This window comes from Oncorhynchus nerka, linkage group LG3 (assembly GCF_034236695.1).
Source record: "Oncorhynchus nerka isolate Pitt River linkage group LG3, Oner_Uvic_2.0, whole genome shotgun sequence".
NCBI classification, from domain to species: Eukaryota; Metazoa; Chordata; class Actinopteri; order Salmoniformes; family Salmonidae; genus Oncorhynchus; species Oncorhynchus nerka.
Window position 1 is genome coordinate 9,909,830 of NC_088398.1, and position 27,196 is coordinate 9,937,025.

Here is a 27,196-nt window from a genome sequence, read left to right on the forward strand (position 1 = left end):
ATGTTTCCAGTGTGGGCCTCTTCTCTTTAGTGTCGATAAGATCATGTCTGGCTATTTTTTACCTTATTCTTAACTCTTCCTCTCCCTACTAGTAACCTACAGTATGATATGACAAATGGAACAAGGCGTTTTACTCCTGAAATAGAACTGTCGATAGGCTATGTAGAGGTCAGTAACTATAAAGAGCAGGTCATGCATAGAAACCTTTTTTGAAGTCATAACTGAGATTGTCATTGTCACCACTCATTTACCAATCTACAATACAGCTCCTAGTTTGCACGATGCTCTCCAATTGTCATCACTGCATTTCTGCCCTAAAGTGTGTATCTAATACAGTGAGTGATATTCAGCCTGTATCCAGTCGATTTCAGTGTTTCTCTTGTTATATTCCTCACAGGCCAGGGCCTTGGGACCGCCTGTCTATACCTCGATTTGGGGGGGACATGGGTAAACAGAACTGGGACACAGTGGGCCGCAGTGCCCTGACTGACTGGAACAAATACTCAGGTACTTATGTGTAATGGTACCGTATGAACAGTATGTCTGTATGACGACTTGGATGATGATGACTGATGATACTTCTTATACCTGTAAACAAGTGTGCCTGATTTGAAAATACCCTGTGGTATTTCCATCTTGCCAGGTGCTGTATCGTGCTCAGATGATGAGCTGCTGCCATCAGACGAGGACGATGAGTGTCCCCCCAGCCGAGACCAGCCCCACCTTCGCTTCGAAATCAAAAGCGATGACGGCTTCAGTGTGGAGGCAGACAGCATAGAGGGTGAGGTTTCAGGAAGGAAAGGGCAAATGAATAGACTGCGTGTGTGGAGTGTTCGTTTAGAAATTATTACATTTCCCAACACTCAAGGCAATGATTTCTGTACAAATACCCACTATTTCTACATGTGACTAAATATAAGATTATGAAAAATACTTGTTCTCGTACTTGGCTAGAATGAACTTGTGTAATAAACCATCTAGCACAAAATGTAGGCTAATTTCCATATGTATTACATTTGTGTGTTATCCTGTGTTACTCACGTCTTACTCTTCTCTCTCTATTTCTTTGCCCCCTCCTTTCCCTCCTCAGTTGCCTGGAGGGCAGTGATAGACTGTGTCCAGGAGGCGCGGGCAGGGGCAAGGCTTAGGCAGCTGTCATTCTCTGGGATGACAGGTGTCCGTATGCTGGGCCTGCTCCACGACACAGTGGTCTTCTTGGTGGAGCAGCTCCAGGGGGCCCGCCGCTGCCATAGCCACGCCTTCCGCTTCTTTAAACAGATCAGCCAAGAGGAGGACCTGCCTGTCAACCCCTCTGGATGTGCCCGCTCTGAGGTCTACCTCAGGTCAGTGTCCCTGTGTTCTGTTCACTTCAGGGGCCCTGGAAGTTAAATATAGAAATTATAAGGGAAGTCATTATTTTGGAGTGTAAATTGGGTCTGAGTTGTCTTACAGATTCATCTTACATATATTGTCAACATTTCACCAACACTTCCTCGGTATCATGAGTAGGGTTGCAAAGGGTCGGAAACATTCCGGTAGATTTCTGGAAATTGCCCATGGGAATTTTTTTGGGGAACATTTTTTGTGGGATACACAAGGCAATTCTAGGTTTTGTGACATATTTTGGTTAAACTATCTCCAATTCAATGGAATTGCAAATCTCTGCATGCACAGTGCATTCTACCATCACGTGCAGTCCACTCTTCCATTACATGTACAGCTGATTCTCAAGATCTTGCACACTAATGAGATGCTATTGTGCCCACACTACTACACTGTCTGAGTCAAGGACAACATGCTTTCTAGTAAGTTTTGATTACAATACTGGGTGGGGTGAAAATATTTTATTAACTAGTAAATAAACTCAGCAATAAAAGAAACGTCCGCTCACTGTCAACTGCGTTTATTTTCAGCAAACTTAACGTGTAAATATTTGTATTAACATAACAAGATTCAACAACAGACATAAACTGAACAAGTTCCACAGACATGTGCCTAACAGAAATGGAATAAAGTGTCCCTGAACATAGATGGGGTCAAAATCAAAAGTAACAGTCAGTATCTGGTGTGGCCACCAGCTGCATTAAGTAATGCAGTGCATCTCCTCATGGACTGCACCAGATTGCCCTTATTCTTGCTGTGAGATGTTTCCCCACTCTTCCACCAAGGCACCTGCAAGACATTTCTTGGGGAATGTCCCTGGGCCTCACCCTCCGATCCAACAGGTCCCAGATGTGCTCAATGGGATTGAGATCCGGGCTCTTCGCTGGCCATGGCAGAACACTGACATTCCTGTCTTGCAGGAAATCACGCACAGAACGAGCAGTATGGCTGGTGGAATTGTCATGCTGGAGGGTCATGTCAGGATGAGCCTGCAGGAAGGGTACCACATGAGGGAGGAGGATATCTTCCCTTTAACGCGCAGCGTTTGCCTGCAATGACAGCATGCTCAGTCCGATGATCCTGTGACACCATGACAGACCTTCCACCTCCAAATCGATCCCGCTCCAGAGTACAGGCCTCGGTGTAACACTCATTCCTTCGACAATAAACGCGAATCCAACCATCACCCCGAGTGAGACAAAACCGCGACTCGTCAGTGAAGAGCACTTTTTGCCAGTCCCATCTGGGCCAGCGATGGTGGGTTTGTGCCCATAGGAAACGTTGTTGTTGGTGATGTCTGGTGAGGACCTGCCTTACAACAGGCCTACAAGCCCTCAGTCCAGCCTCTCTCAGCCTATTGCGGACACTCTGAGCACTGATGGAGGGATTGTGCCTTCCTGGTGTAACTCGGGCAGTTGTTGTTGCCATCCTGTACCTGTCCCGCAGGTGTGATGTTCAGATGTACCAATACTGTGCAGGTGTTGTTACACGTGGCTTGCCACTGCGTGGATGGTCAGCCGTCCTGTCTCCCTATAGTGCTGTCTTAGGCGTCTCACACTACGGACATTGCATTTTATTGCCCTGGCCACATCTGCAGTCCTCATGCCTCCTTGCAGCATGCCTAAGGCATGGGACCCTGGGCATCTTTTTTTTGTTTTTCAGAGTCAGTAGAAAGGCCTCTTTAGTGTCCTAAGTTTTCATAACTGTGACCTTAATTGCCTATCGTCTGTAAGCTGTTATCGTCTTAATGACCTTTCCACAGGTGCATGTTCATTAATTGTTTATGGTTCATTGAACAAGCATGGGAAACAGTGTTTAAACCCTTTACAATGAAGATCTGTGAAGTTATTTGGATTTGTATTAATCATCTTTAAAACCTGTTAGGGATCATGCGAATTTTCGCAGCTTTTTGTTAAAAATCGCGCAACATTTCAAAGTCCTGCTACTCATGCCAGGAATATAGTATATGCAAATGATAAGTATGTGTGTATAGAAAACACTCTGAAGTCTCTAAAACTGGTTAAATCGTGTCTGTGGCTATAACATAACGTGTTTAGGAGTAAAAATCCCTCGAAAAACTGTTCACCAAAAACACAAAAAAAATATGAATCCGCCAGTCAATGTATTGTCTAAGGCAAAAGAAAATAAATGAGGATGCCCTGTAAACGCCTACAGCTTCCACACGATGTCGCCAGTACTGGCATTTCCAGTCTGCTTTATCCTTGGTATGATGATGTTTTGGCCCTTCCTGTTTTAGGCTCACCACAGGATGTTGTGAAATTGAAAACATGGACGATGATTTCAAGACTTGCTGCTATTGAATACAGATCGCCCCGTGATCAATTTGATAGATTATTAACGTTTATTAATACCTAAAGTTGGTTTAGAAAAGTAGTTTGAAGTGATTTGTAAAAGTTTATAGGCAACTTTTGTAATTTTAAAAAGTGACATTGCGTCTTGTAAAATGGAATATTCCTGGATCAGACCGGTCTAAGGAAAACAACATTTTGGCTATACAATGACGGATTTAATCGGGAAAAAGACCCAATTGTGATGTTTATGGGATATATAGGAGTGCCAAGAAAGAAGCTCGTCAAAGGTAATGAATGTTTTATATTTTATTTCTGCGTTTTGGGTAGCGCCGGCTACCGCAAAATCTGTTGTTTTAGGTGACATTCCAGTATTTTGGGGGGTGCATGCTATCAGATAATAGCTTCTCATGCTTTCGCCGAAAAGCATTTTACAAATCTGACTTGGTGGCTAGATTCACAACGAGTTTAGCTTTAATTCAGTACCTTGCGTGTTTTAATGAAAGTTTGAGTTTTATCGAAAACTATAGGTGGCGCTCTAAAATTTCTGCTGATTTGATCCCGCCACAGGAACCAAATCTCTAAGAAGTTTTAAGACAGGGCCCTGGAAAAGGGATGTTTCTTTTTTTAGCTGAGTTTAGTAGCCTACAGCAAAGTGTGTTTAAATAATTTCTAACTTGTTAACAGTTTCTGCTAGTTAGTTTTTGCTACCATGTGGGTTTTAGCTTGCTTGAGCCTGCTAACTGAGTGTTAATTCACCCGTTTCCATACATGGTTCATTTTAAAACATTTATCTTACAAAGGAGTTGTTTAAGCAGTTAGATTAACTTCTTACGCCTGAGATCCCGTTAACGGGAAAAACACAGCCATTTTTCCAGCCAAAGAGAGGAGTCACAAAACGCAGAAATAGAGAGAGAACTAATCACAAACCTTTGATCTTCATCATATGGCGTTCATAGGACTTCATGTTACACAATACATGTATGTTTTGTTCGATAAAGTTCATATTTATATCCAAAAATCTCAGCTTGCAATTGTCCGATTTCAAAAAAGCTTTACAGCGAAAGCACACCATGGAATAATCTGAATACAGCGCTCAGCCACCAAAACAAGGCATACACATACCCGCCATGTTGTGGAGTCAACAGAAGTCAGAAATAGCATTATAATATTCACTTACCTTTGATCTTCATTGGAATGCACTCCCAGGAATCCCAGCTCCACAATAATTGTTTGTTTTTGTTTGATAAAGTCCATAATTTATGTCCAAATACCTCCTTTTTGTTCGCGTGTTTAGTTCACAAATCCAAATTTACAAGGTGCAGGCACTTGTGAAAAGTCAAAACAGTTCCATTACAGTTCGTAGAAACACGTCAAACGATGTATAGAATCAATCTTTAGGATGTTTTTATCATAAATGTTCAATAATATTCTAACCGGACAATTCCTTTGTCTTTAGAAATGAAAGGGAATGCAGTTCGCTCTCACGGCTGCGCGTGTGACATAGTTCATGGCATTCTGCCAGACCCCTGAGTCAAACAGCTCTTATTCGCTCCCCCTACACAGTAGAAGCCTGAAACAAGGTTCTAAAGACTGTTGACATCTAGTGGAAGCCTTGGGAAGTGCAATCGGACCAAATTTACACTATATTGGATAGGCAAAGACTTAAAAATCTCCGAACCCCAGATTTCCCACTGGTTGGATTTTTTTCTCAGGTTTTTGCCTGCCATATGAGTTCTGTTACTCTCACAGACATCATTCAAACAGTTTAACTTCTTATGGTATAGGGGATGCTTGCGTCCCACTTGGCCAAAAGCCAGGGAAAATGCAGAGCGGCAAATTCAAATTAAATTATATAAAAATCAAACTTTCATTAAATCACACATGTAAGATACTAAATTAAAGCTACACTCGTTGTGAATCCAGGCAACATGTCAGATTTTTAAAAGGCTTTTTGGCGAAAGCATAAGAAGCTATTATCTTATGATAGCACAACAGTAAACAAAGAGTAGCATATTTCAACCCTGCAGGCGCTACACAAAACTCATAAATAAAATATAAAACATGCCTTACCTTTGACGAGCTTCTTTTGTTGGCACTCCAATATGTCCCATAAACATCACATTTGGTCCTTTTGTTCGATTAATTCCATCCATATATATCCAAAATGTCCATTTACTTGGCGTGTTTGATCCAGAAAAAAACAGCTTCCAAATTGCGCAACGTCACTACATAATATCTCAAAAGTTGCAAACTTTGCCGAAACATTTCAAACTACTTTTGTAATACAACTTTAGATATTTTTAAACGTTAATAATCGATCTAATTGAAGACTGGTCTATCTGTTTTCAATAGAGAACGAGAGGAAACTAACGCTACTTTTCAAGTCTTGCGCAACTCTCAACAGTGTTACCCATTTCCTAGATGGCCGTACTTCTTCATTGCACAAAGGAATAACCTCAACCAAACTCCAAAGATTGGTGACATCCAGTGGAAGCGGTAGGAACTGAAAACTAGTGCCTAAGAAATATCGTTTGCCAATGAGAACTCACTGAACAGACAGAGAACGGTTAGTGAACGGTTAGTCCTCTGGGTTTTGCCTGCTACATAAGTTATGTTATACTCACAGACATGATTCAAACAGTTTTAGAAACTTCGGTGTTTTCTATTCAAATCTACTAATAATATGCATATCTTAGCTTCTGGCCCTGAGTAGCAGGCAGTTTACTCTGGGCACCTTATTCATCCAAGCTACTCAATACTGCCCCCCCAACCCAAAGAGGTTAACTATTTTTCTCTACATGGAATTGTATTTTTATTTTATTTTTACTCGTTTGTTTCTAATCTTTACAGGATATTGCCACATGCAATATCTGACGTGTGGAGACATTTCACTGCAGCTAATGTAGAAGGAAAAGCTGTGTACATTTGCAAATACTGTGCCAAATCATACAGTGGGGCAAAAAAGTATTTAGTCAGCCACCAATTGTGCAAGTTCTCCCACTTAAGATGAGAGAGGCCTGTAATTTTCATCATAGGTACACTTCAACTATGACAGACAAAATCAGAAAAGAAATCCAGAAAATCACATTGTAGGATTTTTTATGAATTTATTTGCAAATTATGGTGGAACATAAGTATTTGGTCATCTACAAACAAGCAAGATTTCTGGCTCTCACAGACCTGTAACTTCTTCTTTAAGAGGCTCCTCTGTCCTCCACTCGTTACCTGTATTAATGGCACCAGTTTGAACTTGTTATCAGTATAAAAGACACCTGTCCACAACCTCAGTCACACTCCAAACTCCACTATGGCCAAGACCAAAGAGCTGTCAAAGGACACCAGAAACAAAATTGTAGACCTGCACCAGGCTGGGAAGACTGAATCTGCAATAGGTAAGCAGCTTGGTTTGAAGAAATCAACTGTGGGAGCAATTATTAGGTAATGGAAGACATACAAGACCACTGATAATCTCCCTCGATCTGGGGCTCCACGCAAGATCTCACCCCGTGGGGTCAAAATGATCACAAGAACGGTGAGCAAAAATCCCAGAACCACACGGGGGGGACCTAGTGAATGACCTGCAGAGAGCTGGGACCAAAGTAACAAAGCCTACCATCAGTAACAAACTACGCCGCCAGGGACTCAAATCCTGCAGTGCCAGACGTGTCCCCCTGCTTAATTCAGTACATGTCCAGGCCCATCTGAAGTTTGCTAGAGAGCATTTGGATGATCCAGAAGAAGATTGGGAGAATGTCATATTGTCAGATGAAACCAAAATATTACTTTTTGGTAAAAACTCAACTTGTCGTGTTTGGAGGACAAAGAATGCTGAGTTGCATCCAAAGAACACCATACCTACTGTGAAGCATGGGGGTGGAAACATCATGCTCTGGGGCTGTTTTTCTGCAAAGGGACCAGGACGACTGATCCGTGTAAAGGAAAGAATGAATGGGGCCATGTAAGGGCATTGAAGATGAAAACGTGGCTGGGTCTTTTAGCATGACAATGATCCCAAACACACCGCCTGGACAACGAAGGAGTGGCTTCGTAAGAAGCATTTCAAGGTCATGGAGTGGCCTAGCCAGTCTCCAGATCTCAACCCCATAGAAAATCTTAGGAGGGAGTTGAAAGTCCGTATTGCCCAGCAACAGCCCCAAAACATCACTGCTCTAGAGGAGATCTGCATGGAGGAATGGGCCAAAATACTAGCAACAGTGGGTGAAAACCTTGTGAAGACTTACAGAAAACGTTTGACCTCTGTCATTGCCAACAAAGGGTATATAACAAAGTATTGAGAAACTTTTGTTATTGACCAAATACTTATTTTCCACCATAATTTGCAAATAAATTCATAAAAAATCCTACAATGTGATTTTCTGGATAATTTTTTTAATCATTTTGTCTGTCATAGTTGAAGTGTACCTATGATGAAAATTACAGGCCTCTCATCTTTTTAAGTGGGAGAACTTGCACAATTGGTGGCTGACTAAATACTTGTTTGCCCCACTGTATGTGAGGAATACAACAAACATGAAAAATCATCTGGCAAAGTGAATAACGTTCCCTCTGTGCTCACAACAAGCAACCTTTGACAAAAGTCCCTCTACTCCTATTCGAGGTGAAAATGATGAGACACCTTATCCATAGCAACAGCTCATGGTCCTCCTGGAAGTTTTTTTGACTCAATGGAGGAACGTAGTCAGAGAAATACTGATGAATGTCTTGCTCGAGCTGTGTATGCAACTGGTTCACCTCTGGTCACAGGCAATGTGTATTGGAAGAGATTTCTGAATGTTCTTCGCACAGCATACACCCCTCCAACCAGACATGCTTTATCTACTAATTTGCTGGATACGGAGTTCAACAGAGTTCAAGTGAAGGTCAAGCAAATCATAGAGAAAGCAGACTGTATTGCAGTCATCTCTGATGGGTGGTTGAATGTTCGTGGGCAAGGAATAATTAAAGGGGAGGAGTCCTACCCTCACATCACACCCATAGGCTGTGCTGCTCATGCGTTGAATCTGCTCCTCAAGGACATCATGGCACTGAAAACAATGGATACACTCTACAAGAGAGCCAAGGAAATGGTTAGGTATGTGAGGTGTCATCAAGTTATAGCAGCAATCTACCTCACCAAGCAAAGTGAGAAGCATAAGAGTCCCACATGGAAGCTGCACAGCAACACCTGTTGTGGGTGGTGTTGTCATATTTGACAGTCTCCTGGAGGGGAAGGAGTCTCTCCAAGAAATGGCCATATCACAGTCTGCCGATATGGACAGCCCCATCAAGAGGATCCTCCTGGATGATGTATGCAAAAAACAACTACCTTTAAAAATATATATATTTCACCTTTAATTAACCAAGTAGGCCAGTTGAGAACAAGTTCTCATTTACATCTGCGACCTGGCCAAGATAAATGCAAAGCAGTGCGACACAAACAACACTACTGTCAATAACACAATAGACAAATCTAAATACAGTGTGTGCAAATGTAAAACATATTCTAAGTCAGAACCGTCCAGAGTAGTAATGCTAGACGGGCAGGCAGGTGCGGGCAGCGATCGTTTGAAAAGCATGCATTTAGTTTTACTTGCATTTAAGAGCAGTTGGGGGCCACGGAAGGAGTGTTTGTATGACATTGAAGCTCTTCTGGAGGTTTGTTAACACAGTGCCCAAAAAAGGGCCAGATGTATACAGAATGATGTCGTCTGCATAGAGGTGGATCAGAGAATCACCAACAACAAGAGCAACATCATTGATGTATACAGAGAAAAGAGTCGGCCCGAGAATTGAACCCTATAGCACCCACATAGACTGCCTGAGGTCTGGACAACAGGCCCTCTGATTTGACACACTGAACTCAATCTGAGAAGTAGTTGGTGAACCAGGCGAGGCAGTCATTTGAGAAGCCAAGGCTATTGAGTCTGCGGGAGAGTGGGAGGCCCCGGTGCACAACTGAGCAAGAGGTCCTCTGCCGAGAAGGCCAGCGTCCCGGAGTCGCCACTTCACTGCTGACGTTGAGACTGGTGTTTTTCGGGTACTGTTTATTGAAGCTGCCAGTTGAGGACTTGTGAGGTGTCTGTTTCTCAAACTAGAGACACTAATGTACTTGTCCTCTTGCTCTGTTGTGCACCGGGGCCTCCCACTCCTCTTTCTTTTCTGGTTAGAGCCAGTTTGTGCTGTTCTGTAAAGGGAGTAGTACACGGCTTGTACCAGATCTTCAGTTTCTTGGCAATTTCGCGCATGGAATAGCCATAATTTCTCCGAACAATAATAGACTGACGAGTTTCAGAAGAAAGTTATTTGTTTCTGGCCGTTTTGAGCCTGTAATCGAACCCACAAATGCTGATGGTCCAGATACTCAACTAGTCTAAAGAAGGCCATTTTTATTGCTTCTTTAATCAGAACAACAATTCTCAGCTGTGCTAACATAATTGCTAAAGGGTTTTCTAATGATCAATTAGCCTTTTAAAATGATGAACTTGGATTAGCTAACACAGCGTGCCATTGGAACACAGGAGTGATGGTTGCTGATAATGGGCCTCTGTACGCCTATGTAGATATTCCATAAAATATCAGCCGTTTCCACCTACAATAGTATTTACAACATTAACAATGTCTACACTGTATTTCTAATCAATTTGATGTTATTTTAATGGACAAAAAATTTGCTTTTCTTTCAAAAGCAAGGACATTTCTAAGTGACCCCAAACGTTTGAACGGTAGTGTATTTCCGTTAATGCCCGTATATTCCCGTTAATTCCCACGGAAAGTTTCCACCTCTGAATATTCCCCAAAATGTGCAACCCTAATCATGAGTCATAGTTTGGAAGAAGTTTAATAAATACAAATGTATTCATTTGGAAGTTTCTGAGAATTGGTAAATCACCACAAGTGTAATGGTGGGAACCGGTATTATTTTGTCCTCACCTTGCAGTTGGTCAACCCATAGCACTAAAGTCTAGCAAATGTTTAAAGAATCTGGGTTTTCCCCTCTGTAGGTGGTTTTCAACTTCAAAGTGGAAGCTAGTCTCTGTGTGGAGTATTGGTGAAATGTCTGTTTTGAATGTAGACAGCTGTCAGGTTTAGAGGAACAAAGGATGTCTGTGGTTGTTGTGTTTCGATGTGAGTGTGAACTCCAACTCCACAGTCTGAGTAAGCTGGAAATAAGACCTGTATTACGTCTATGCTGCTCCTTCCATTAACATATGAAGAGTGTGTGGGTGACGTCCACATCCCAAATTCTACACCAGTGCTGGGCAAAATAACTATGATAAAGAAAGTCTGCATACTGTAAAATTTAACGTAACACCTTGTTCCTGTCTTCTCTTACAGGAAGTCCACCTTCGACATGTTCAACTTCCTGGCTTCCCAGCACCGCCAGCTCCCTGACATCAACCCCTACGACGAGGAGGAGGATGAAGTCCCACTCAAATCCACAAGGTCAGATTACAGTTATTGTATGCTGGCCATCGCAAAGGAAGCTAGCTAATATCTTAAAAAAGGAACCTTTGGCTTAAATACTGCAGTAGCTAGTCCATGAAAGATCTTGTCTAGCGGAACATTCTTAGAACTTGTTGAACATTGCCGCAAATGTTGTTCCTTTGAAAAACAACTTTCACATCAACAAATGATCAATTTTTAGTTGGTAGACATATCAATGTATTCCTTCAGCCTGATGAGTAACAAAGGAGCCAGCTGTACAGCTACATGTTTACACAATCGTTTTTAAAGCTGTGACTAATTCACTATTGAAATGTTGTCCATTCCTGTATTTGTAACTCCCCTAAAGTGATCTTTGTGGTTGGACTAAACCATTCTGTCATTTCTGCAACTACCTCTCCCAATCAAGCAACGTTACAAATGTGTTCTACCCTCTTGTCTTAGTCTCTAGTGACTCTTTTCTCAGAGTTCAACGTGAAAGGTCAGAAGCACATCATCTTCTCTGCTTATCCCTTTTCTCCTAGACGTGCCACGAGCTTGGAGCTCCCCATGGCCATGCGCTTCAGACATCTGGAGAGGACATCGAAGGAGGCTGTAGGCGTGTACAGGTCAGCACACAACTAGTCCTGGTCCCCAGAGCCTGTGACTATGATCATGATTCTGGGCTAAAGAGCTCATGCGTTTCTCAGTGGGGTGGAAACTGACCCCCCAAAGGTAATTTGCGGCCTGTCTTGACAGGAAGCAGTCACTGTGGTTCTCTACAGCAGATTTTCCCAAACTGGGGTACGCGCAATGCCGTCGGGGGTATGCTAAATAAAAATGTGGGTTCACCTTTTTTTCTTCACATTTTCAAACAGTCCATTTATATTTTCCAACGAGGCTATACATTTGGGTGAGGTTTTTTTCGTTTCACTGCCAAAAATAAAATTAAAAACCATCTAGTGTTAAGTAAAATAACAACACAATGTCAAAAATTCACATCCACATTAACCGTTACTCTCTCATGGGAATTCTGCTGCTCATGTAGGTTTTATTTTTCATTTTTTCTTTATTTAACCAGGTAGGCTAGTTGAGAAAAAGTTCTCATTTGCAACTGCGACCTGGCCAAGATAAAGCATAGCAATTCGACACATACAACAACACAGAGTTACACATGGAATAAACAAAACATAGTAGAACAAAAGAAAACAAAAAGTCTATATACAGTGAGTGCAAATGAGGTAAGATAATAGAGTTAAGGCTATAAATAGGCCATGGTGGTGAAGTAATTACAATATAGCAATTAAACACTGGAGTGGTAGATGTGCAGAAGATGAATGTGCAAGTAGAGATACTGGGGTGCAAAGGAGCTAAATGCTAATAGTATTAGTTAAAACTCAAAAGTTCATTAAAATACACATGCAGGGTATCGAATTAAAGCTACACTCGTTGTGAATCCAGGCAACAAGTCAGATTTTTAAAATGCTTTTCGGCGAAAGCATGAGAAGCTATTATCTGATAGCATGCAACACCCCAAAAGACCCACAGGGGACGTAAACAAAATAATTAGCATTTCGGCGTTACACAAACCGCACAATAAAATAGAAAACATTCATTACCTTTCACCATCTTCTTTGTTGGCACTCCTAGATGTCCCATAAACACTATTTGGGTCTTTATTTCGATTAAATCGGTCCATATAAAGCCTAGCTATCGTTATATGTAGACTGTGTGATAAACGAAAAAAACATAGTTTCAAAACGTAACGTCATTTTTTAAAATTCAAAAAGTTGACGATAAACTTTCACAAAACACTTCGAAATACGTTTGTAATGCAACTTTAGGTATTAGTAAACGTTAATAAGCGATAAAATTCATCAGGAGCGATGTAAAGATCATTAGCTGTCCGTCTGGAAAAATGTCCGGCTAGAAACTCAACGAAAATATCCGGTCCTAGACCGGATTAGATACGGTGTCCTGTATGTGTTTGACCAAGAAAAAACTCGAAGGGAAATGACAAGACTCTAGACACCCTGTGGAAGCTGTAGGTACTGCAACCTCAGTCAATTAATTGTGGTTCACGTTTATCAATGGGTTCAAGTAGCGCATGGATATATTTTCCCCATTTTCAGTGATCAGTTTTTCCTGTGCTTTTCGATGTAAATGCCGTTCTGGTAAAGCCACAGCAGTGATTTAACCAGTTTTTTAAACGTCTGAGTGTTTTCTATCCACACAGACTAAGCAAATGCATATACTATATTCCTGGCATGAGTAGCAGGGCGCTGAAATGTTGCGCGATTTTTAACAGAATGTTCAAAAAAGTAGAGGGTCGACTGAAGAGGTTAAAAGATAATAGCATCGTTTGCTTTCGCCGAAAAGCATTTTTGAAATCTGACATGTTGGCTGGATTCACAACACGTGTAGCTTTAATTTGTTATCTTACATGTGTGATTTCATGAAAGTTTGATTTTATAGGAATTTATTTGAATTTGGCGCTCTGCATTTTCTCTGGCTTTTGGCCAGGTGGGACGCTACCGTCCCACATATCCCAGAGAGGTTAACACAGTGTCCAAAGAGGGGCCAGAAGTATACAGAATGGTGTCGTCTGCGTAGAGGTGTACCAGAGAATCACCAGCAGCAAGAGCAACATCATTGATGTTTACAGAGAAGAGAGTCGGCCCGAGGATTGAACCCTGTGGCACCCCCATAGAGACAGCCAGAGGTCCGGACAACAAGCCCTCCGGTTTGACACACTGAACTCTATCAGAGAAGTAGTTGGTAAACCAGGCGAGGCAATCAATCCTCATCCAGAACGCCGCAGCCCGTCTGGTGTTCAACCTTCCCAAGTTCTCTCACGTCACCCCGCTCCTCCGCTCCCTCCACTGGCTTCCAGTTGAAGCTCGCATCCGCTACAAGACCATGGTGCTTGCCTACGGAGCTGTGAGGGGAACGGCACCTCAGTACCTCCAGGCTCTGATCAGGCCCTACACCCAAACAAGGGCACTGCGTTCATCCACCTCTGGCCTGCTCGCCTCCCTACCACTGAGGAAGTACAGTTCCCGCTCAGCCCAGTCAAAACTGTTCGCTGCTCTGGCCCCCCAATGGTGGAACAAACTCCCTCACGACGCCAGGACAGCGGAGTCAATCACCACCTTCCGGAGACACCTGAAACCCCACCTCTTTAAGGAATACCTAGGATAGGATAAAGTAATCCCTCTCACCCCCCCCTGAAAAGATTTAGATGCACTACTGTTCCACTGGAGGTCATAAGGTGAATGCACCAATTTGTAAGTCGCTCTGGATAAGAGCGTCTGCTAAATGACTTAAATGTAAATGTAATGTAAATGATTTGAGAAACCAAGGCTGTCGAGTCTGCCAATAAGAATGTGGTGATTGACAGAGTCGAAAGCCTTGGCCAGGTCGATGAATACGGCTGCATAGTAATGTCTCGTATCGATGGCGGTTATGATGTCGTTTAGGACCTTGAGCGTGGCTGAGGTGCACCCATGACCAACTCTGAAACCAGATTGCATAGCGGAGAAGGTACGGTGGGATACGAAATGGTCGGTAATCTGTTTGTTAATTAATTGTAACTACCCATCCCGGATCCAGGAGCGTTGTCATCAACTGACACTAATTAGCATAACGCAACGGACATAAATATTACTAGAAAATATTCATATTCGTGAAATCACAAGTGAAATATATTGAAACACAGTTTAGCCTTTTGTTAATCACCCCGTCATCTCAGATTTTGAAAATATGCTTTACAGCCAAAGCAAGACAAGCATTTGTGTTTACCTTTGATGAGCTGCGGATGTTTTCACTCACAAGACTCCCAGTTAGATAGCAAATGTTATTTTTTTCCAAGAATATTGTTTTTGTAGCCGAAATAACTCCGTTAGTTCTTCACGTTTGGCTGAGAAATATTTCAAATTAGCTCCGTAATATCGACAGAAACATGGCAAACGTTGTTTATAATCAATCCTCAAGGTGTTTTTCAAATATCTATTCGATAATATATAAACTGGGACAGGTGGCTTCTTAGTAGGAAAGAGAGAAACAATGGCCGCATTTGTCTCTTACGCACAAAACACTCTGAGAGACTCCAGCTGACCACTGATGCAATGTTCACGTTCAGGCTCATTTTTTCATTTTTCAAAATAAAAGCCTGAATCTATGTATTGTGACACTAGACACATTAGGGAAGCCATAGAACGCAGAGCTTTCTAAATAAGAGTCCCTTCCTGATTGGATTTTCTCAGGCTTTCGCCTGTAATATCAGTTCTGTTATACTCACAGACAATATTTTTACAGTTTTGGAAACTTTAGAGTGTTTTATATCCTAAGCTGTCAATTATATGCATATTCTAGCATCTTGTCCTGACAAAATAGCCTGTTTACTTTGGGAACGTTATTTTTCCAAAAATGAAAATAGTGCCCCCTAGATTCAACAGGTTAACTGGTATCTGTACTGATGGTGCAAAAGCCATGACAGGGAGACACAGTGGAGTGATAACGCATGCAAACAGTTGCTCACTGCAGCATCCACTGAGAGGCTCTTGCTGCCAAGGGAATGCCTGACAGCTTGAAGACGTTTTGGACACTACAGTGAAAATGGTTAACTTTGTTAATTTGGGAAAGGCGTGCTGCTAGCAGGACACCTCGACAACATCCTGTGAAATTGCAGAGCGCCAAATTCAAATTAAATTACCATAAATATTTCATATTCATGAAAATACAAGTGTAGTACATCAAAATAAAGCCTAACTTGTTGTTAATCCAGCCGCCGTGTAAGATTTCAATAAGGCTTTATGGTGAAAGCAAACCATGCGATTATCTGAGGACAGCTCCCTGCATACCAACACATGAAAAACATATTTCAACCAGGCAGGTGCGACATGAAAGTCAGAAATAGCGATATAAAAAATGCCTTACATTTGATCTTCTGTTGGCACTCTAGAAGATCACAAATGGTCCTTTTGTTCGATAATGTCCTTTTTATCCATAAAAACTCAGTTTAGCTGGCGTGCTTCAGTCAATAATCCATCCAGTTTCCCTATACAAAATGAATCCCAAACGTTACTAATAAACTTTTCCAAACAAGTCAAACAATGTTTATAATCAAACCTTAGGTATCCTAATACGCAAATAAACTATACAATTTAAGACCGAGAATAGTCTTGTCCTGACAAATAGTATGTTCATTACCGGAGATAAATAAGAAAACGCGCTTTCCTCCACCCACTTGGAAACACTACAGCCAAAATGGGAGCCACCTAGAAACACTCATTTTTTTCCAAAAACCATCCGGAAACTATAACTAAAGACTGTTGACATCTAGTGGAAGCCCTAGGAACTGCAATTTGGGAGGACTTGGGCTTATAATTATTGTACTTGCCATTGAAAACAGTGGTAAACAGATTTTTTTTGGGGGGTTGTCCTCGGGGTTTCGCCTGCCATATCAGTTCTGTTATACTCACAGACATCATTTTAACAGTTTTAGAAACTTTAGAGAACACTATCTAAATCTACCAATTATATGCATGGGGCAAAGTATTGACACGAGCTTAATGTTTTCTTTGCTGACCATAATTTTCACTTGTCTGACCGCTTGCACGATGACGAGTTTCGCACACGACTTGCCTATCTGGGTGATGTTTTTTCTCGCCTGAATGATCCGAATCTAGGATTACAGGGACTCTCTGCAACTATATTCAATGTGCGGGACAAAATTGAGGCTATGATTAAGAAGTTGGAGCTCTTCTCTGTCTGCATTAACAAGGAAAACACACAGGTCTTTCCATCATGGTATGATTTTTATTTTTGTGCGAAAGAACTCAAGCTTACGGACAATGTCAAATGTGATATAGTGAAGCACCTGAGTGAGTTGGGTGTGCAATTACGCAAGTACTTTCCTGAAACAGATGACACAAATAACTGGATTTGTTATCCCTTTCATGCCCTGCCTCCAGTCCACTTACTGATATCTGAACAAGAGAAATTGAAATTGCAACAAGCGGTTCTGTGTAAATCGAATTTAATTAGAAGCCACTGCCAGATTTCTGGATTGGGCTGCGCTCAGAGTATCCTGCCTTGGCAAACCACGCTGTTAAGACACTGATGCCCTTTGCAACCACGTACCTATGTGAGAGTGGATTCTCGGCCCTCACTAGCATGAAAACAAAATACAGGCAGAGACTGTGTGAAATGATTTAAGACAGACTCCAATACAACCCAACATTGCAGAGTTATGTGCAGCCTTTCAAGCACACCCTTCTCAACCTGTGGTGAGGTATTGACAATTTTCGATGAACAAATAAGGTTTTATATGTAAGATGGTTAAATAAAGAGAGAAATATTGATTATTATTATTATTTGTGCCATGGTCCTATAAGAGCTTTTTGTCACTTACCACGAGCTGGGGTGTGACAAAAACTCACACTCATTCTTATGTTTAAGAAATGTATTGTATAGTGTGTTTGTGTGTGGCAGGCTTTACAATGATTGCAAAAAACATCGGAGTGCGCTTGACCCTGATGCTAGATGGGGTACGCAGCTGGATGTTGAATGTTTGGAGGGGTACGGGACTATAGAAAGTTTGGGAACCACTGTTCTACAGCTATCACAGCAAACTAGGGACTGAGACATGCTTTATATTTCCTGCCTCTCCCTTTTCTGCTATTCTGTTATTCTGCTGCAAAATGAGTAACATGAATTTCCATTGACTCAGATAATAAAAATGTGATCCATTGCATCCTTTTAATAGCCAAGGGGATTAGCTATGGAACTGTTGTTCATACTTGAACCTCTTCTGACATCTCTCTGGTGTAGGTCTGCTATCCACGGCCGAGGTCTGTTCTGCAAGAGGAACATCGATGCTCAGGAGATGGTCATCGAGTATGCCGGCATCGTCATTCGCTCAGTGCTCACAGACAAGCGGGAGAAGTACTACGATGGCAAGGTGAGATCAATCAGTCCAGAGTGTGTTTGAGACGACATAAATCCCTATGGTTTGTCCCAACGAGACCTTAGTTGGTGGATTTTTTTAAGTCCACTAATTGTGGGCTTGAATAAATACATGTTATTGATACCAACATAATACATGTTTTTTTGTTTTTTTTTTTTTTTACCCCGTTTTCTCCCCAATTTCGTGGTATCCAATTGTTTTTAGTAGCTACTATCTTGTCTCATCTCTACAACTCCCATACGGGCTCGGGAGAGACGAAGGTTGAAAGTCATGCGTCCTCCGATACACAGCCCAACCAAGCCGCACTGCTTCTTAACACAGCGCGCATCCAACCCGGAAGCCAGCCGCACCAATGTGTCGGAGGAAACACCGTGCACCTGGCAACCTTGGTTAGCGCGCACTGCACCCGGCCCGCCACAGGAGTCGCTGGTGCGCGATGAGACGAGGATATCCCTACCGGCCAACCCCTCCCTAACCCGGACGATGCTAGGCCAATTGTGCATCGCCCCACGGACCTCCCGGTCGCGGCCGGTTACGACAGAGCCTGGGCGCGAACCCAGGGTCTCTGGTCGCACAGCTGGCACCCTTAACCACTGCGCCACCCAGGAGGCCAACATAATACATGTTAAACTAAAACTAAGTGCCCTGTCTCTTTTCCCTCCTTCCTCCACAGGGTATCGGCTGCTACATGTTCCGTATCGATGACTTTGACGTGGTGGACGCCACAATGCACGGCAATGCGGCACGCTTCATCAACCACTCGTGCGAGCCCAACTGCTACTCGCGCGTCATCAACGTGGAGGGCCAGAAGCACATCGTCATCTTCGCCTTGCGCAAGATCTACCGGGGCGAGGAGCTCACCTACGACTACAAGTTCCCCATCGAAGACCCAGCAAGCAAGCTCAACTGCAACTGCGGGGCCCGGAAATGCAGACGCTTCCTCAACTAGGGGCAGGAGGAGGACTTGGTACTGCCACAGTCTCTGCAGGGGGAACAAGGCACAAGGGAAGGGGGTGAGAGCAGAGGCAACAGAGGAAGAGTTTAAAAGCCTTAAATTAAGGTTTTACTGGGTTGGGAGGTGGGGGAGGAGAAAATACAGGAAAGGATGAGCCACTACGAAGAGACTGGGAGAGGAACCAGGGCCAGGAGATGGGGAGCAAGAGGGAAGAGGACCGCCACACAGGGACATGCATCAATAAGCTCACATTGGCTCCTAACCGATATGCATCTGCCAGAGGTTGGGCAAGTTTGCCACAAGAGAGCGGAAGTAGCTACCGTTATAGCGTGTGTTTTTTTTCTTGAGAACAGGATACTGAACGCTGCAGACATATTGTGGTTATGCTGGTTCTATGTTGCATGAAGGTATTTTCCTTGACGCCATAACGTCAAGCACTTTCTGTTGAAATGAGGGTGGACCAGAAAAGCTAGACTTGGAGAGATTCCTCATCTTTTTTTGTCGGGGGGCAGGGGGAGATTTTTAATTTCGACACCCATAATCATGTTGGCTCCATCCTCTCTAGTTGATCCCTTAGAGATAGCCCTTAGCCATATCTCCATCTTTACTTGATTTATTCATCATCGTTTTATTTATTTGAAATTATATTTCACAGTGCTCATCATGCGTCAGGTTGTACATATTTGCTTTCCATTGACTGTTCATAGAACCATGGTGCTAGATATGATGGGCCATAGACTTTGTGGCTCCTAGGTCAGAGACCCAGCAAATAATACCTATTTTTCTATCCATTCTCCACTTCCCTGTTACACAGACCGGGGAAGAGACCTCAATTATGTTCAATTAAACGGTTCGATAACAGTGTCACCCTTAAAGAGTTTGCTGCAGCTAAATCATATCTTTAAGAACTTTCCCTTCACCATTTTTGCATGTAGCAAACACTACCCAATCCAAGAGTGACGAGTGTAGCTCTTTTTTTATTTAAAAATATATTTTATTACTATCATGGCAAATGCTGATTACTTTTTGCAATAATATTAGGCCTACTTCTTTGCTGCGCTACAGTTGCACATCTTTAGTGAATGAACAAAATCCAGACTCCATATTTCTCAACAGTCAGTGGAGTTAACAAAGTACTGACTTCTCCTTCTGACATTCTCTGCCATCCACAAAGGGTGGAACACTGTCCATGTTACACCACTAAGAGATGTGTTATAAACTCTATATATACCCGACTGTGGACTGACTGCACCCCTGTGCACTGGAGATCTCAAGCATAGCATTAGGCCAGTACTGTACTGTATGTTGCTCCGTAGGATGGCTTTAAGAGAGAATCATGTCTTGGTGTAAAACCAAGATAGGGAGAGAATGCACTCAGCACCTTAACGTTTGCTGTCGTACAACTTTAGTCAACGCTGTCAGTTCAGTCAGACATATTAGGAAATCAAATGTACACCCTGTTGTTCACATCTTTACAATAAGAGATTGCTTGAGCTCTAGAATAGTTGTATTTATTCATGTTTCTGTTCAGATTTTGGACTGGTGAAACTAGCTGTGCTTTGTATAAATGGTGGTCTAGTGGGAAATCCTCCTCCCCTCGTTTCCTCTTTTTGTTTACTTTGTTACTTCTTTTTCTTATTTGAACCTTGATGTTTGAGGACAGTTGTGTATTACATTTCAGCCTTTACACAAGACATTGTTCTAAAGCAGGTATTTTTTAATTGTTTTTGATTGTATTTCTTTGTTCTGGTATAATTTTCATGGAGAAAGTACAGCAGGCCTTAGTATCGGCAGGCCTTATAACAGAAGAATATCAAGCATTCGAGTCATGCTGTTCTTCCCATCTGCGTGCCACAGAGAACCTTTCAAGCTAGAGATAATAATCTAAAGGAAATGAGCACTGTCCTTTTGAAATATAATACCCAGTAAGGAAGAGCTTAAGCCCACCAGCCTGCGCGACCAATCAGTGAGATGGAGCCTGTATTCCCATTTGTCAATCATCTAACACCCTTAGCAGAGTTTGCCAATAACAGGATGCATCTTTTTCAGGGATACGGCTATCCTTAACCTAGCTTCCTTTTTCGCTGAAAACCTGATGTTGTAACAATGCTCAGAGCAGGTTTCTCTATGCCCACTCCACTCCCTAACCTCTTGCCAGGATTCTACCTCAGTTGCTCTGACAGATGTTAAAGAATACTAATGCAAAAAAAAGGATGATGACAATATAATAAGAGTAACTTGGTTTTAATGTCCTGCAGAGCTGGCCTGTGTGTTCGATGAAACATGCAAAGCACTAGTTGGAAACCTGAAGTTACCATGACGATCTCTCCCAGAACTGGTTCAGAAAGCTGTATGTTCTATATGGTAGGGTTATTTTAAAGTATAACAAAGTGTTAAAGACATGAAAATATGTGTGAACTTGTCTTTGTTACCTTGTACAAATAAACCCTGAGTTTGTAAATAATTGTATACATATTTCTAAACCCGTTTAATTTTTCTATGCACTTTTTTTATTTATAATGTTATTTGCTTAATAAAGATGTTAAGATGTTTGAACAAATTGGAGTTGATCATTTGAAAATTGAATTAAACAAATGCTAATATGACATTTATATAACAAGCAATGTATAAATACAGCAATATCATTGGTTGGTGATATTACGTTTGACATAAGATGAAAATGATTGTGAGGGCCAGGTTGGGAACTTAACACTTGTTCTGAGCGCCTGAGATCTGACACATATCTGTCACGCACATCATATCAGTTTCCCTGATCTTCTGATTTTGTGTGAGGATAATGTTCTATATACTGATCTTTACAGGAAACCTATTGATCATAACAGTTTGAGGGCTGATAGCTGTCACCCGCTTCCCATGAAATACAGTTTGCCCTACAGCCAATTCTGTCGAATAAAAAACAGATTGACAGATATGGCTGAGATGCAAAAAAAATTCTAGGAGAGGGGGTACAAAAATCCATAACTAATTCTTACACCGGGACACTCAATCTTAACTGAATGATTGTTTATTTGTCAGCGTGCTGGAGAGGTTCCAACCAACTCAATGCAGCATAGTACACATGTCTCAGAGACACTTGGCAGTCCCAACCGTTGTCTGTGTATAGCCGTATATAAGACAGGTTATATTTGCATGATTTGGCATAATTCATTCATCATTACCGTTTTGTTTCATCCATGTTACCCACCAATACGGTTTCATAATGTGACAGACCAACACATCACAAGGATTCTTTCTCTAAGCTGATACCTTGAAACAGATCTTTTGTTTGTTCTCAAAACACGGTCTGGGCCTACTGCCAAATTGCAGCTACTCATAGGTGTGATTTGTCCAGTCAGCCACTTGCATGAACACAGAAATTAGATAAGAATGGCAAAAACAAAATGTCCCTTAATCTCTTTCAAGGACAGTCTCGCAAAAAGAAGCATTCTTGCATCCTCACTACCCCTCATTTAAAGTGCTCTGAACAAATTATGGAAATCGTTCACAAACATTGCCACATTCTACGATCCGATGACACTATCGGTAATGTGTTTTCGGACCCTCCCTTGGTCATATTTTCACGGGGCAGAAATCTGATCAATTGGTGAACTTATTTACCACCCCAAAATACTCCTGCACAATGTCTATTAGCACCTCTACCGGATGGAGACTACAAGTGTAACAGCTGCACTCAATACAATGTCACTTACAAATGTAGATCATTTAAACACCCCCAAACAGGGAAACCGATCCCGATCAAAGGTGTTATCACGTGCTCTGCTAAAGCAGTTATTTATCTTACAACTTGTCCTTGTGGTAAAAATGAACACTCGATTTCGTCCCTACGTTATATCGGCACCTCTCCCAAGGAGAGGGGGTGACCTCGACAATTTGTTAAAACGAGAGGCTGCCTGGATCTTTACTTTAAAGACCCTTGCTCCCCTCGGTCTCAACGTAGACTTTGATCTGAAGCCATTACTGTGATCTTGCTATTCATTATAAATGTTTGTAGGCCTATGTAGCAAAATGTTATCTATGATTGTATGCTATCCATTCATGTATGTTCTATTTATATCTGAAAATTAACCAATGATATCAAGCCACACCCGGTCATGATTACAGACACTTGTGTGTGTGTGTCCTTCGACACAATATAAACTAGTCACCCCACAGTGTTTGTCATTATACCCTGATGAAGACAGCTTGTCTGTCGAAACGTTGGTTATTAGGAGCTCAGATGCAATAATATACTAACCTAGAGTGTGTAGCTCCATTTTTTTTCAGGATACCGGGATTAACATCCCTGCTTTAAGTGATAAGTGCCATGTTATCGCAGTTAAATATCTTACTTGAACCCTAATGCAAGTGTTCCCAATCACTGCTTTGGGGTCCCCAAGAAAAGCATGCCTCCTACTGGCCCTCCTGTTATATCTCAGTGCCTTGGCAGGGGGTAGAGACTCGCGGTTGTATCAGGATGGAGCCATCTTTTCCGGACCCAACACAGAACACACCCAGACTAGAACACCTTAAGCAAGCTGAGCTTGGTGAGCACCACCACTGTGTCGTTCCGGTCCATCTCTCTCAGCAACCTGGCCAGGTGTCCTACAGTCCACTCTGGGTGTTTGGTGGTGACCCCCTCCAGCACGGCCCTCAGGGGGCTCTTGCTCTCCCTCAGGGAGTAGGTGTAGGTAATCCAGGTGGCGGGGAAGGAGCAGCGAGATGCTAGGTGGCTGGTGTTCTTCACCCCAGGGCTCTCCGGGTCCAGCAGGATCACAAGCTCCTCTAGAACATCCAGGTTGTCCAGAACCGTCTGCAGTGGCGCAGACTGGAGGTCAGGACCTGGTAAGACATGAGGAAATATCACTACGGGTGAGTGATGTGTCTGGAATGCTGACTTCTGTCAATCCAGAGCCAAATACGTAAATCAAGTATTAATGGGTTGTTCCACTAAATGAGTCCCTTTTGGGTAGTGTAACTTGGTCAAGAAAAACCTGATTTCCCCTCATTTTAACATTCTGTCAAGTGCACACGGTCAACTTAATAAAATACATGATTTCCCATCTCAAGAGGTTAAATAAAATAACTACTATATTAAGTGACTAATAAAGTAACAGGGTTGACAATTTCATCTTAAATCAGCCATAAATCCCCTTTTGACAGGGTGAATGGAAGCTTGTGTGTAACAGGGAGGGGCAATTGAATGCAAGCTTCACAATGTAAATTGTTGGGTAACAGGGTTGATGTGTTCTACTCGACCAACTCAGTTTCCCACCACAAAACACCATAAAATTGACAGTAGAACCAGCTCACCTGCTTTTACACTATGATTTGACTGTTAAATGTTCAATGTTTATTTTTAAACAATTATTTTAAAAGGAACAGTTTAACGTCTTTTCAGTCTTCATTGAATTATCCATGTGGTCTACATTAAAGGGCACTTCATTTAATATAACAGACTTTTAAAATTAAATATGGGGCACAATTTCTACTTAAAATATGAAAGACACAAAAGGGACCAATTTCGTGGAACCACCCACATATCATGGGAGATTTGTGCTGAAATCCAAGTTGCGCGCTAAAACCTCGAGCATTTTTGCAACTTATGGAAGAGTAGTGATGTAGAGGTACTGGTAATACCAATGAATAACAGACTGGTAGTAGCTCTATTAGTAATAGCACTTGATAACTCACTTAAAATGTCCTCTAGGCTCCTGGTCTCTGACTGTAGCAGAGCAACCTCTTCATTGACAGCTGCTGTTGTCTTATTGCTCCGTGAATGTTGGTTGGTATACAGGATATTGTCTGATGGGAGGCAGTCTTTAAGGCTGACCATGAAGCATGGCTTATGTTCCTTATCTGTGTCAAACCACAACCATTCAAAAACAGGACAGGAAAGTAAGCTAAGTGGAAGAGTTAATGCGGTTTTAAGCAAACATGTCAAACCAGATGTTCTGTGTTATGCATTGACAGTTTGACAGTTTTTAATCTCCCTAATGCTCATCATCATGCTCAACTCTGATCCTCTCCTTCTCTTCTTAATATAGATGAATAAGAGAAATGCAAGTACAGAGAGAACCAAGATGAGGGTAAGCACTATCCCTGAAAGAACACAGAGGAGCGTGACAATGAGCAGTTAGACATGTTCAGCAGTATCCTAACAAAACAGTTTAGTCATCTTTTTGAATTGTGAAGGACTGGTATTATCAAACTCAGTACCTTTTAAATTACTTCTAAAATGGCTCATATTTGGGGGTTGGAACTTACATGCAGTCTGATGGTTGACATGTGAAGTTGCAGAATCACCATGTAATCTTGGATCAATGTGTTTGGCTGGGGTGGGATTTGATGTTGACACTTGGACCCTTAATGTTGTTGACCATTGGACCTGTTGAGTTTGAAATTGATGTGAAGTCAACATTAACTCTGTTATTCCTGATTGAATAACTTTGTTTTGTTTGCTCAGTGCCCTATTGACCAAAATTGAAAACATTTGCGAATAAATTGCCTAACTGTGACACTGTTATTGATGTATTTTAGGTCAATATTAGAATAACAGCCATGATAAATTTGAGAGTGGTCTTCACAAAACTACCACATAAACGCCCTTAATTAAATAGCATCATCAGCTTCATCATCATAGATGAAACTCACCGTGGTATTCAGGGCACCTTTCCAACAGCCTGTCTGGTCCCTAGACATAGGGTTTTACAGTGTTACTCAAACAACCAAGCACCCATAGTTTCAGCACCAGATAGAAAACAAATGGCCATCCTTTTCCTATGAAGATTTGAAGCCAACCCAGAGAAAATTTGCGCTCACCTCGCTACGCAGCATTGCGTGTCTGTCGTTTCGTTGCATTCGGACAGCTTTTGATGATTTGGAGTGCAGCGAGAACAGGGTTGGCATTTCATGAAGCTCCCGTTATTGAAGCTCTGGGCGGCATACGGTCTTTCCGCTGCTCCCCCATTGTCATACCTGCCACAGTTTGGACTAAATTCGTACCCTGATCGAAAATAAGATTTGTTTGTAGACCACAAGTGCGCGCTGTGCACTGATAAAAACGTAGCAACATCGAAACTAGATTTAAAATAAAGACAATCGTTGCAGCATGTCGAGTTTACCTGGTCGATGCTGTGAATGTAAAACACGGCACACATGTTTTACTCATCCCAAAATGTATCCAAGTCATCAGAGCAATTCTCAGAATTGTGGCCCATTTCGTTAAGAGAAACGTGTAGAATAGAGTAGGCTACAGTGCTGTTTGCTAGTAAAATAAAAGTTGTTGAAAGCAGAGTATCATCAGGCTGCCCACTCAAGAAAAACTGTAACCAGTGCCTGCAATCTGGTTCAGGTTGTCAGTCAACCTACCAGGGTAGTTATAAACAGCACACGAATTAAATCATCAACATGTATTGATCATATATTTACTAATACTGCAGAAATTTGCTTTAAAGCAGTGTCCAAATCCATAGGATGTAGTGATCACAATATAATAGCCATATCTAGGAAAACCAATATAGGGCCTAATATAGTATATAAGAGGTCATACAAGAAGTTGTGTAGTGATACAAGAAGTTGTGTAGTGAATCATATGTTGATGATGTAAAGAATATTTGCTGGTTTATGGTGTGTAATGAGGAGCAACCAGACGCTGCACTTGACACATTTATGAAATTGCTTGTTCTTAATAAGCACACACCCATTAAGAAAATGACTGTAAAAACTGTCAAATCTCCTTGGATTGATGAGGAATTGAGAGGGATGAGGCAAAAGGTATGGCAAATCATTCTTGCAGCCCTAGTGATTGGCAAACATACTACAAATTAAAAAACTAAATACAAATTAACTATACTATGAAACAAAGATCAATTATCCAAAATAATGATAGTAAAAAGCTTTGGGGAACCTTAAATTACATTTTTGTGGAAAAAAAGCCAACTCGGTGCCATCATTCATTGAATCAGATGGCTCATTCATCATAAAGCCCACTGATATTGCCAACTACTTGAATTACTTAATTGGCAAGATAAGAAAACTTAGGGATGACATTCCAGTAACAAATGCTGACACCACATCCAAGTATATCAGACCAAATTATGAAAGACAATTGTACTTTTGAATTCTGTGAAGTCCGTGTGGAAGTCCGTGTGAAGA

The 27,196-nt window shown here is 41.8% G+C and overlaps 2 protein-coding genes across 4 annotated transcripts in view; one reads left to right on the forward strand and one right to left on the reverse strand.

Annotated features, from left to right (window-relative positions):
- LOC115101452 (histone-lysine N-methyltransferase 2A-like) overlaps positions 1 to 21,602 on the forward strand; it is a 75,230-nt gene extending 53,628 nt beyond the window's left edge. For all 3 annotated transcript variants that reach the window (XM_029620948.2, XM_029620956.2, XM_029620966.2), the window contains exons 28-34: positions 398 to 507; positions 644 to 781; positions 1,091 to 1,343; positions 11,031 to 11,138; positions 11,663 to 11,746; positions 17,952 to 18,081; positions 18,761 to 21,602. In XM_029620948.2, the coding sequence (XP_029476808.2) occupies positions 398 to 507; positions 644 to 781; positions 1,091 to 1,343; positions 11,031 to 11,138; positions 11,663 to 11,746; positions 17,952 to 18,081; positions 18,761 to 19,036 (1,099 nt within the window). In that variant the 3' untranslated portion in view covers positions 19,037 to 21,602. The remainder of the gene's footprint in view (positions 1 to 397; positions 508 to 643; positions 782 to 1,090; positions 1,344 to 11,030; positions 11,139 to 11,662; positions 11,747 to 17,951; positions 18,082 to 18,760) is intronic.
- Positions 21,271 to 26,351, reverse strand: LOC115101670 (uncharacterized). The gene is made up of 5 exons (XM_029621139.2): positions 25,862 to 26,351; positions 25,694 to 25,733; positions 25,307 to 25,427; positions 24,734 to 24,898; positions 21,271 to 23,881 (listed from the first exon to the last, which is right to left on the reverse strand). The coding sequence occupies exons 1-5, from the start codon at positions 26,197 to 26,199 to the stop codon at positions 23,559 to 23,561; spliced, it is 987 nt and encodes a 328-aa protein (XP_029476999.2). The 5' UTR covers positions 26,200 to 26,351; the 3' UTR covers positions 21,271 to 23,558.
- Positions 26,352 to 27,196: the final 845 nt, after the last annotated feature.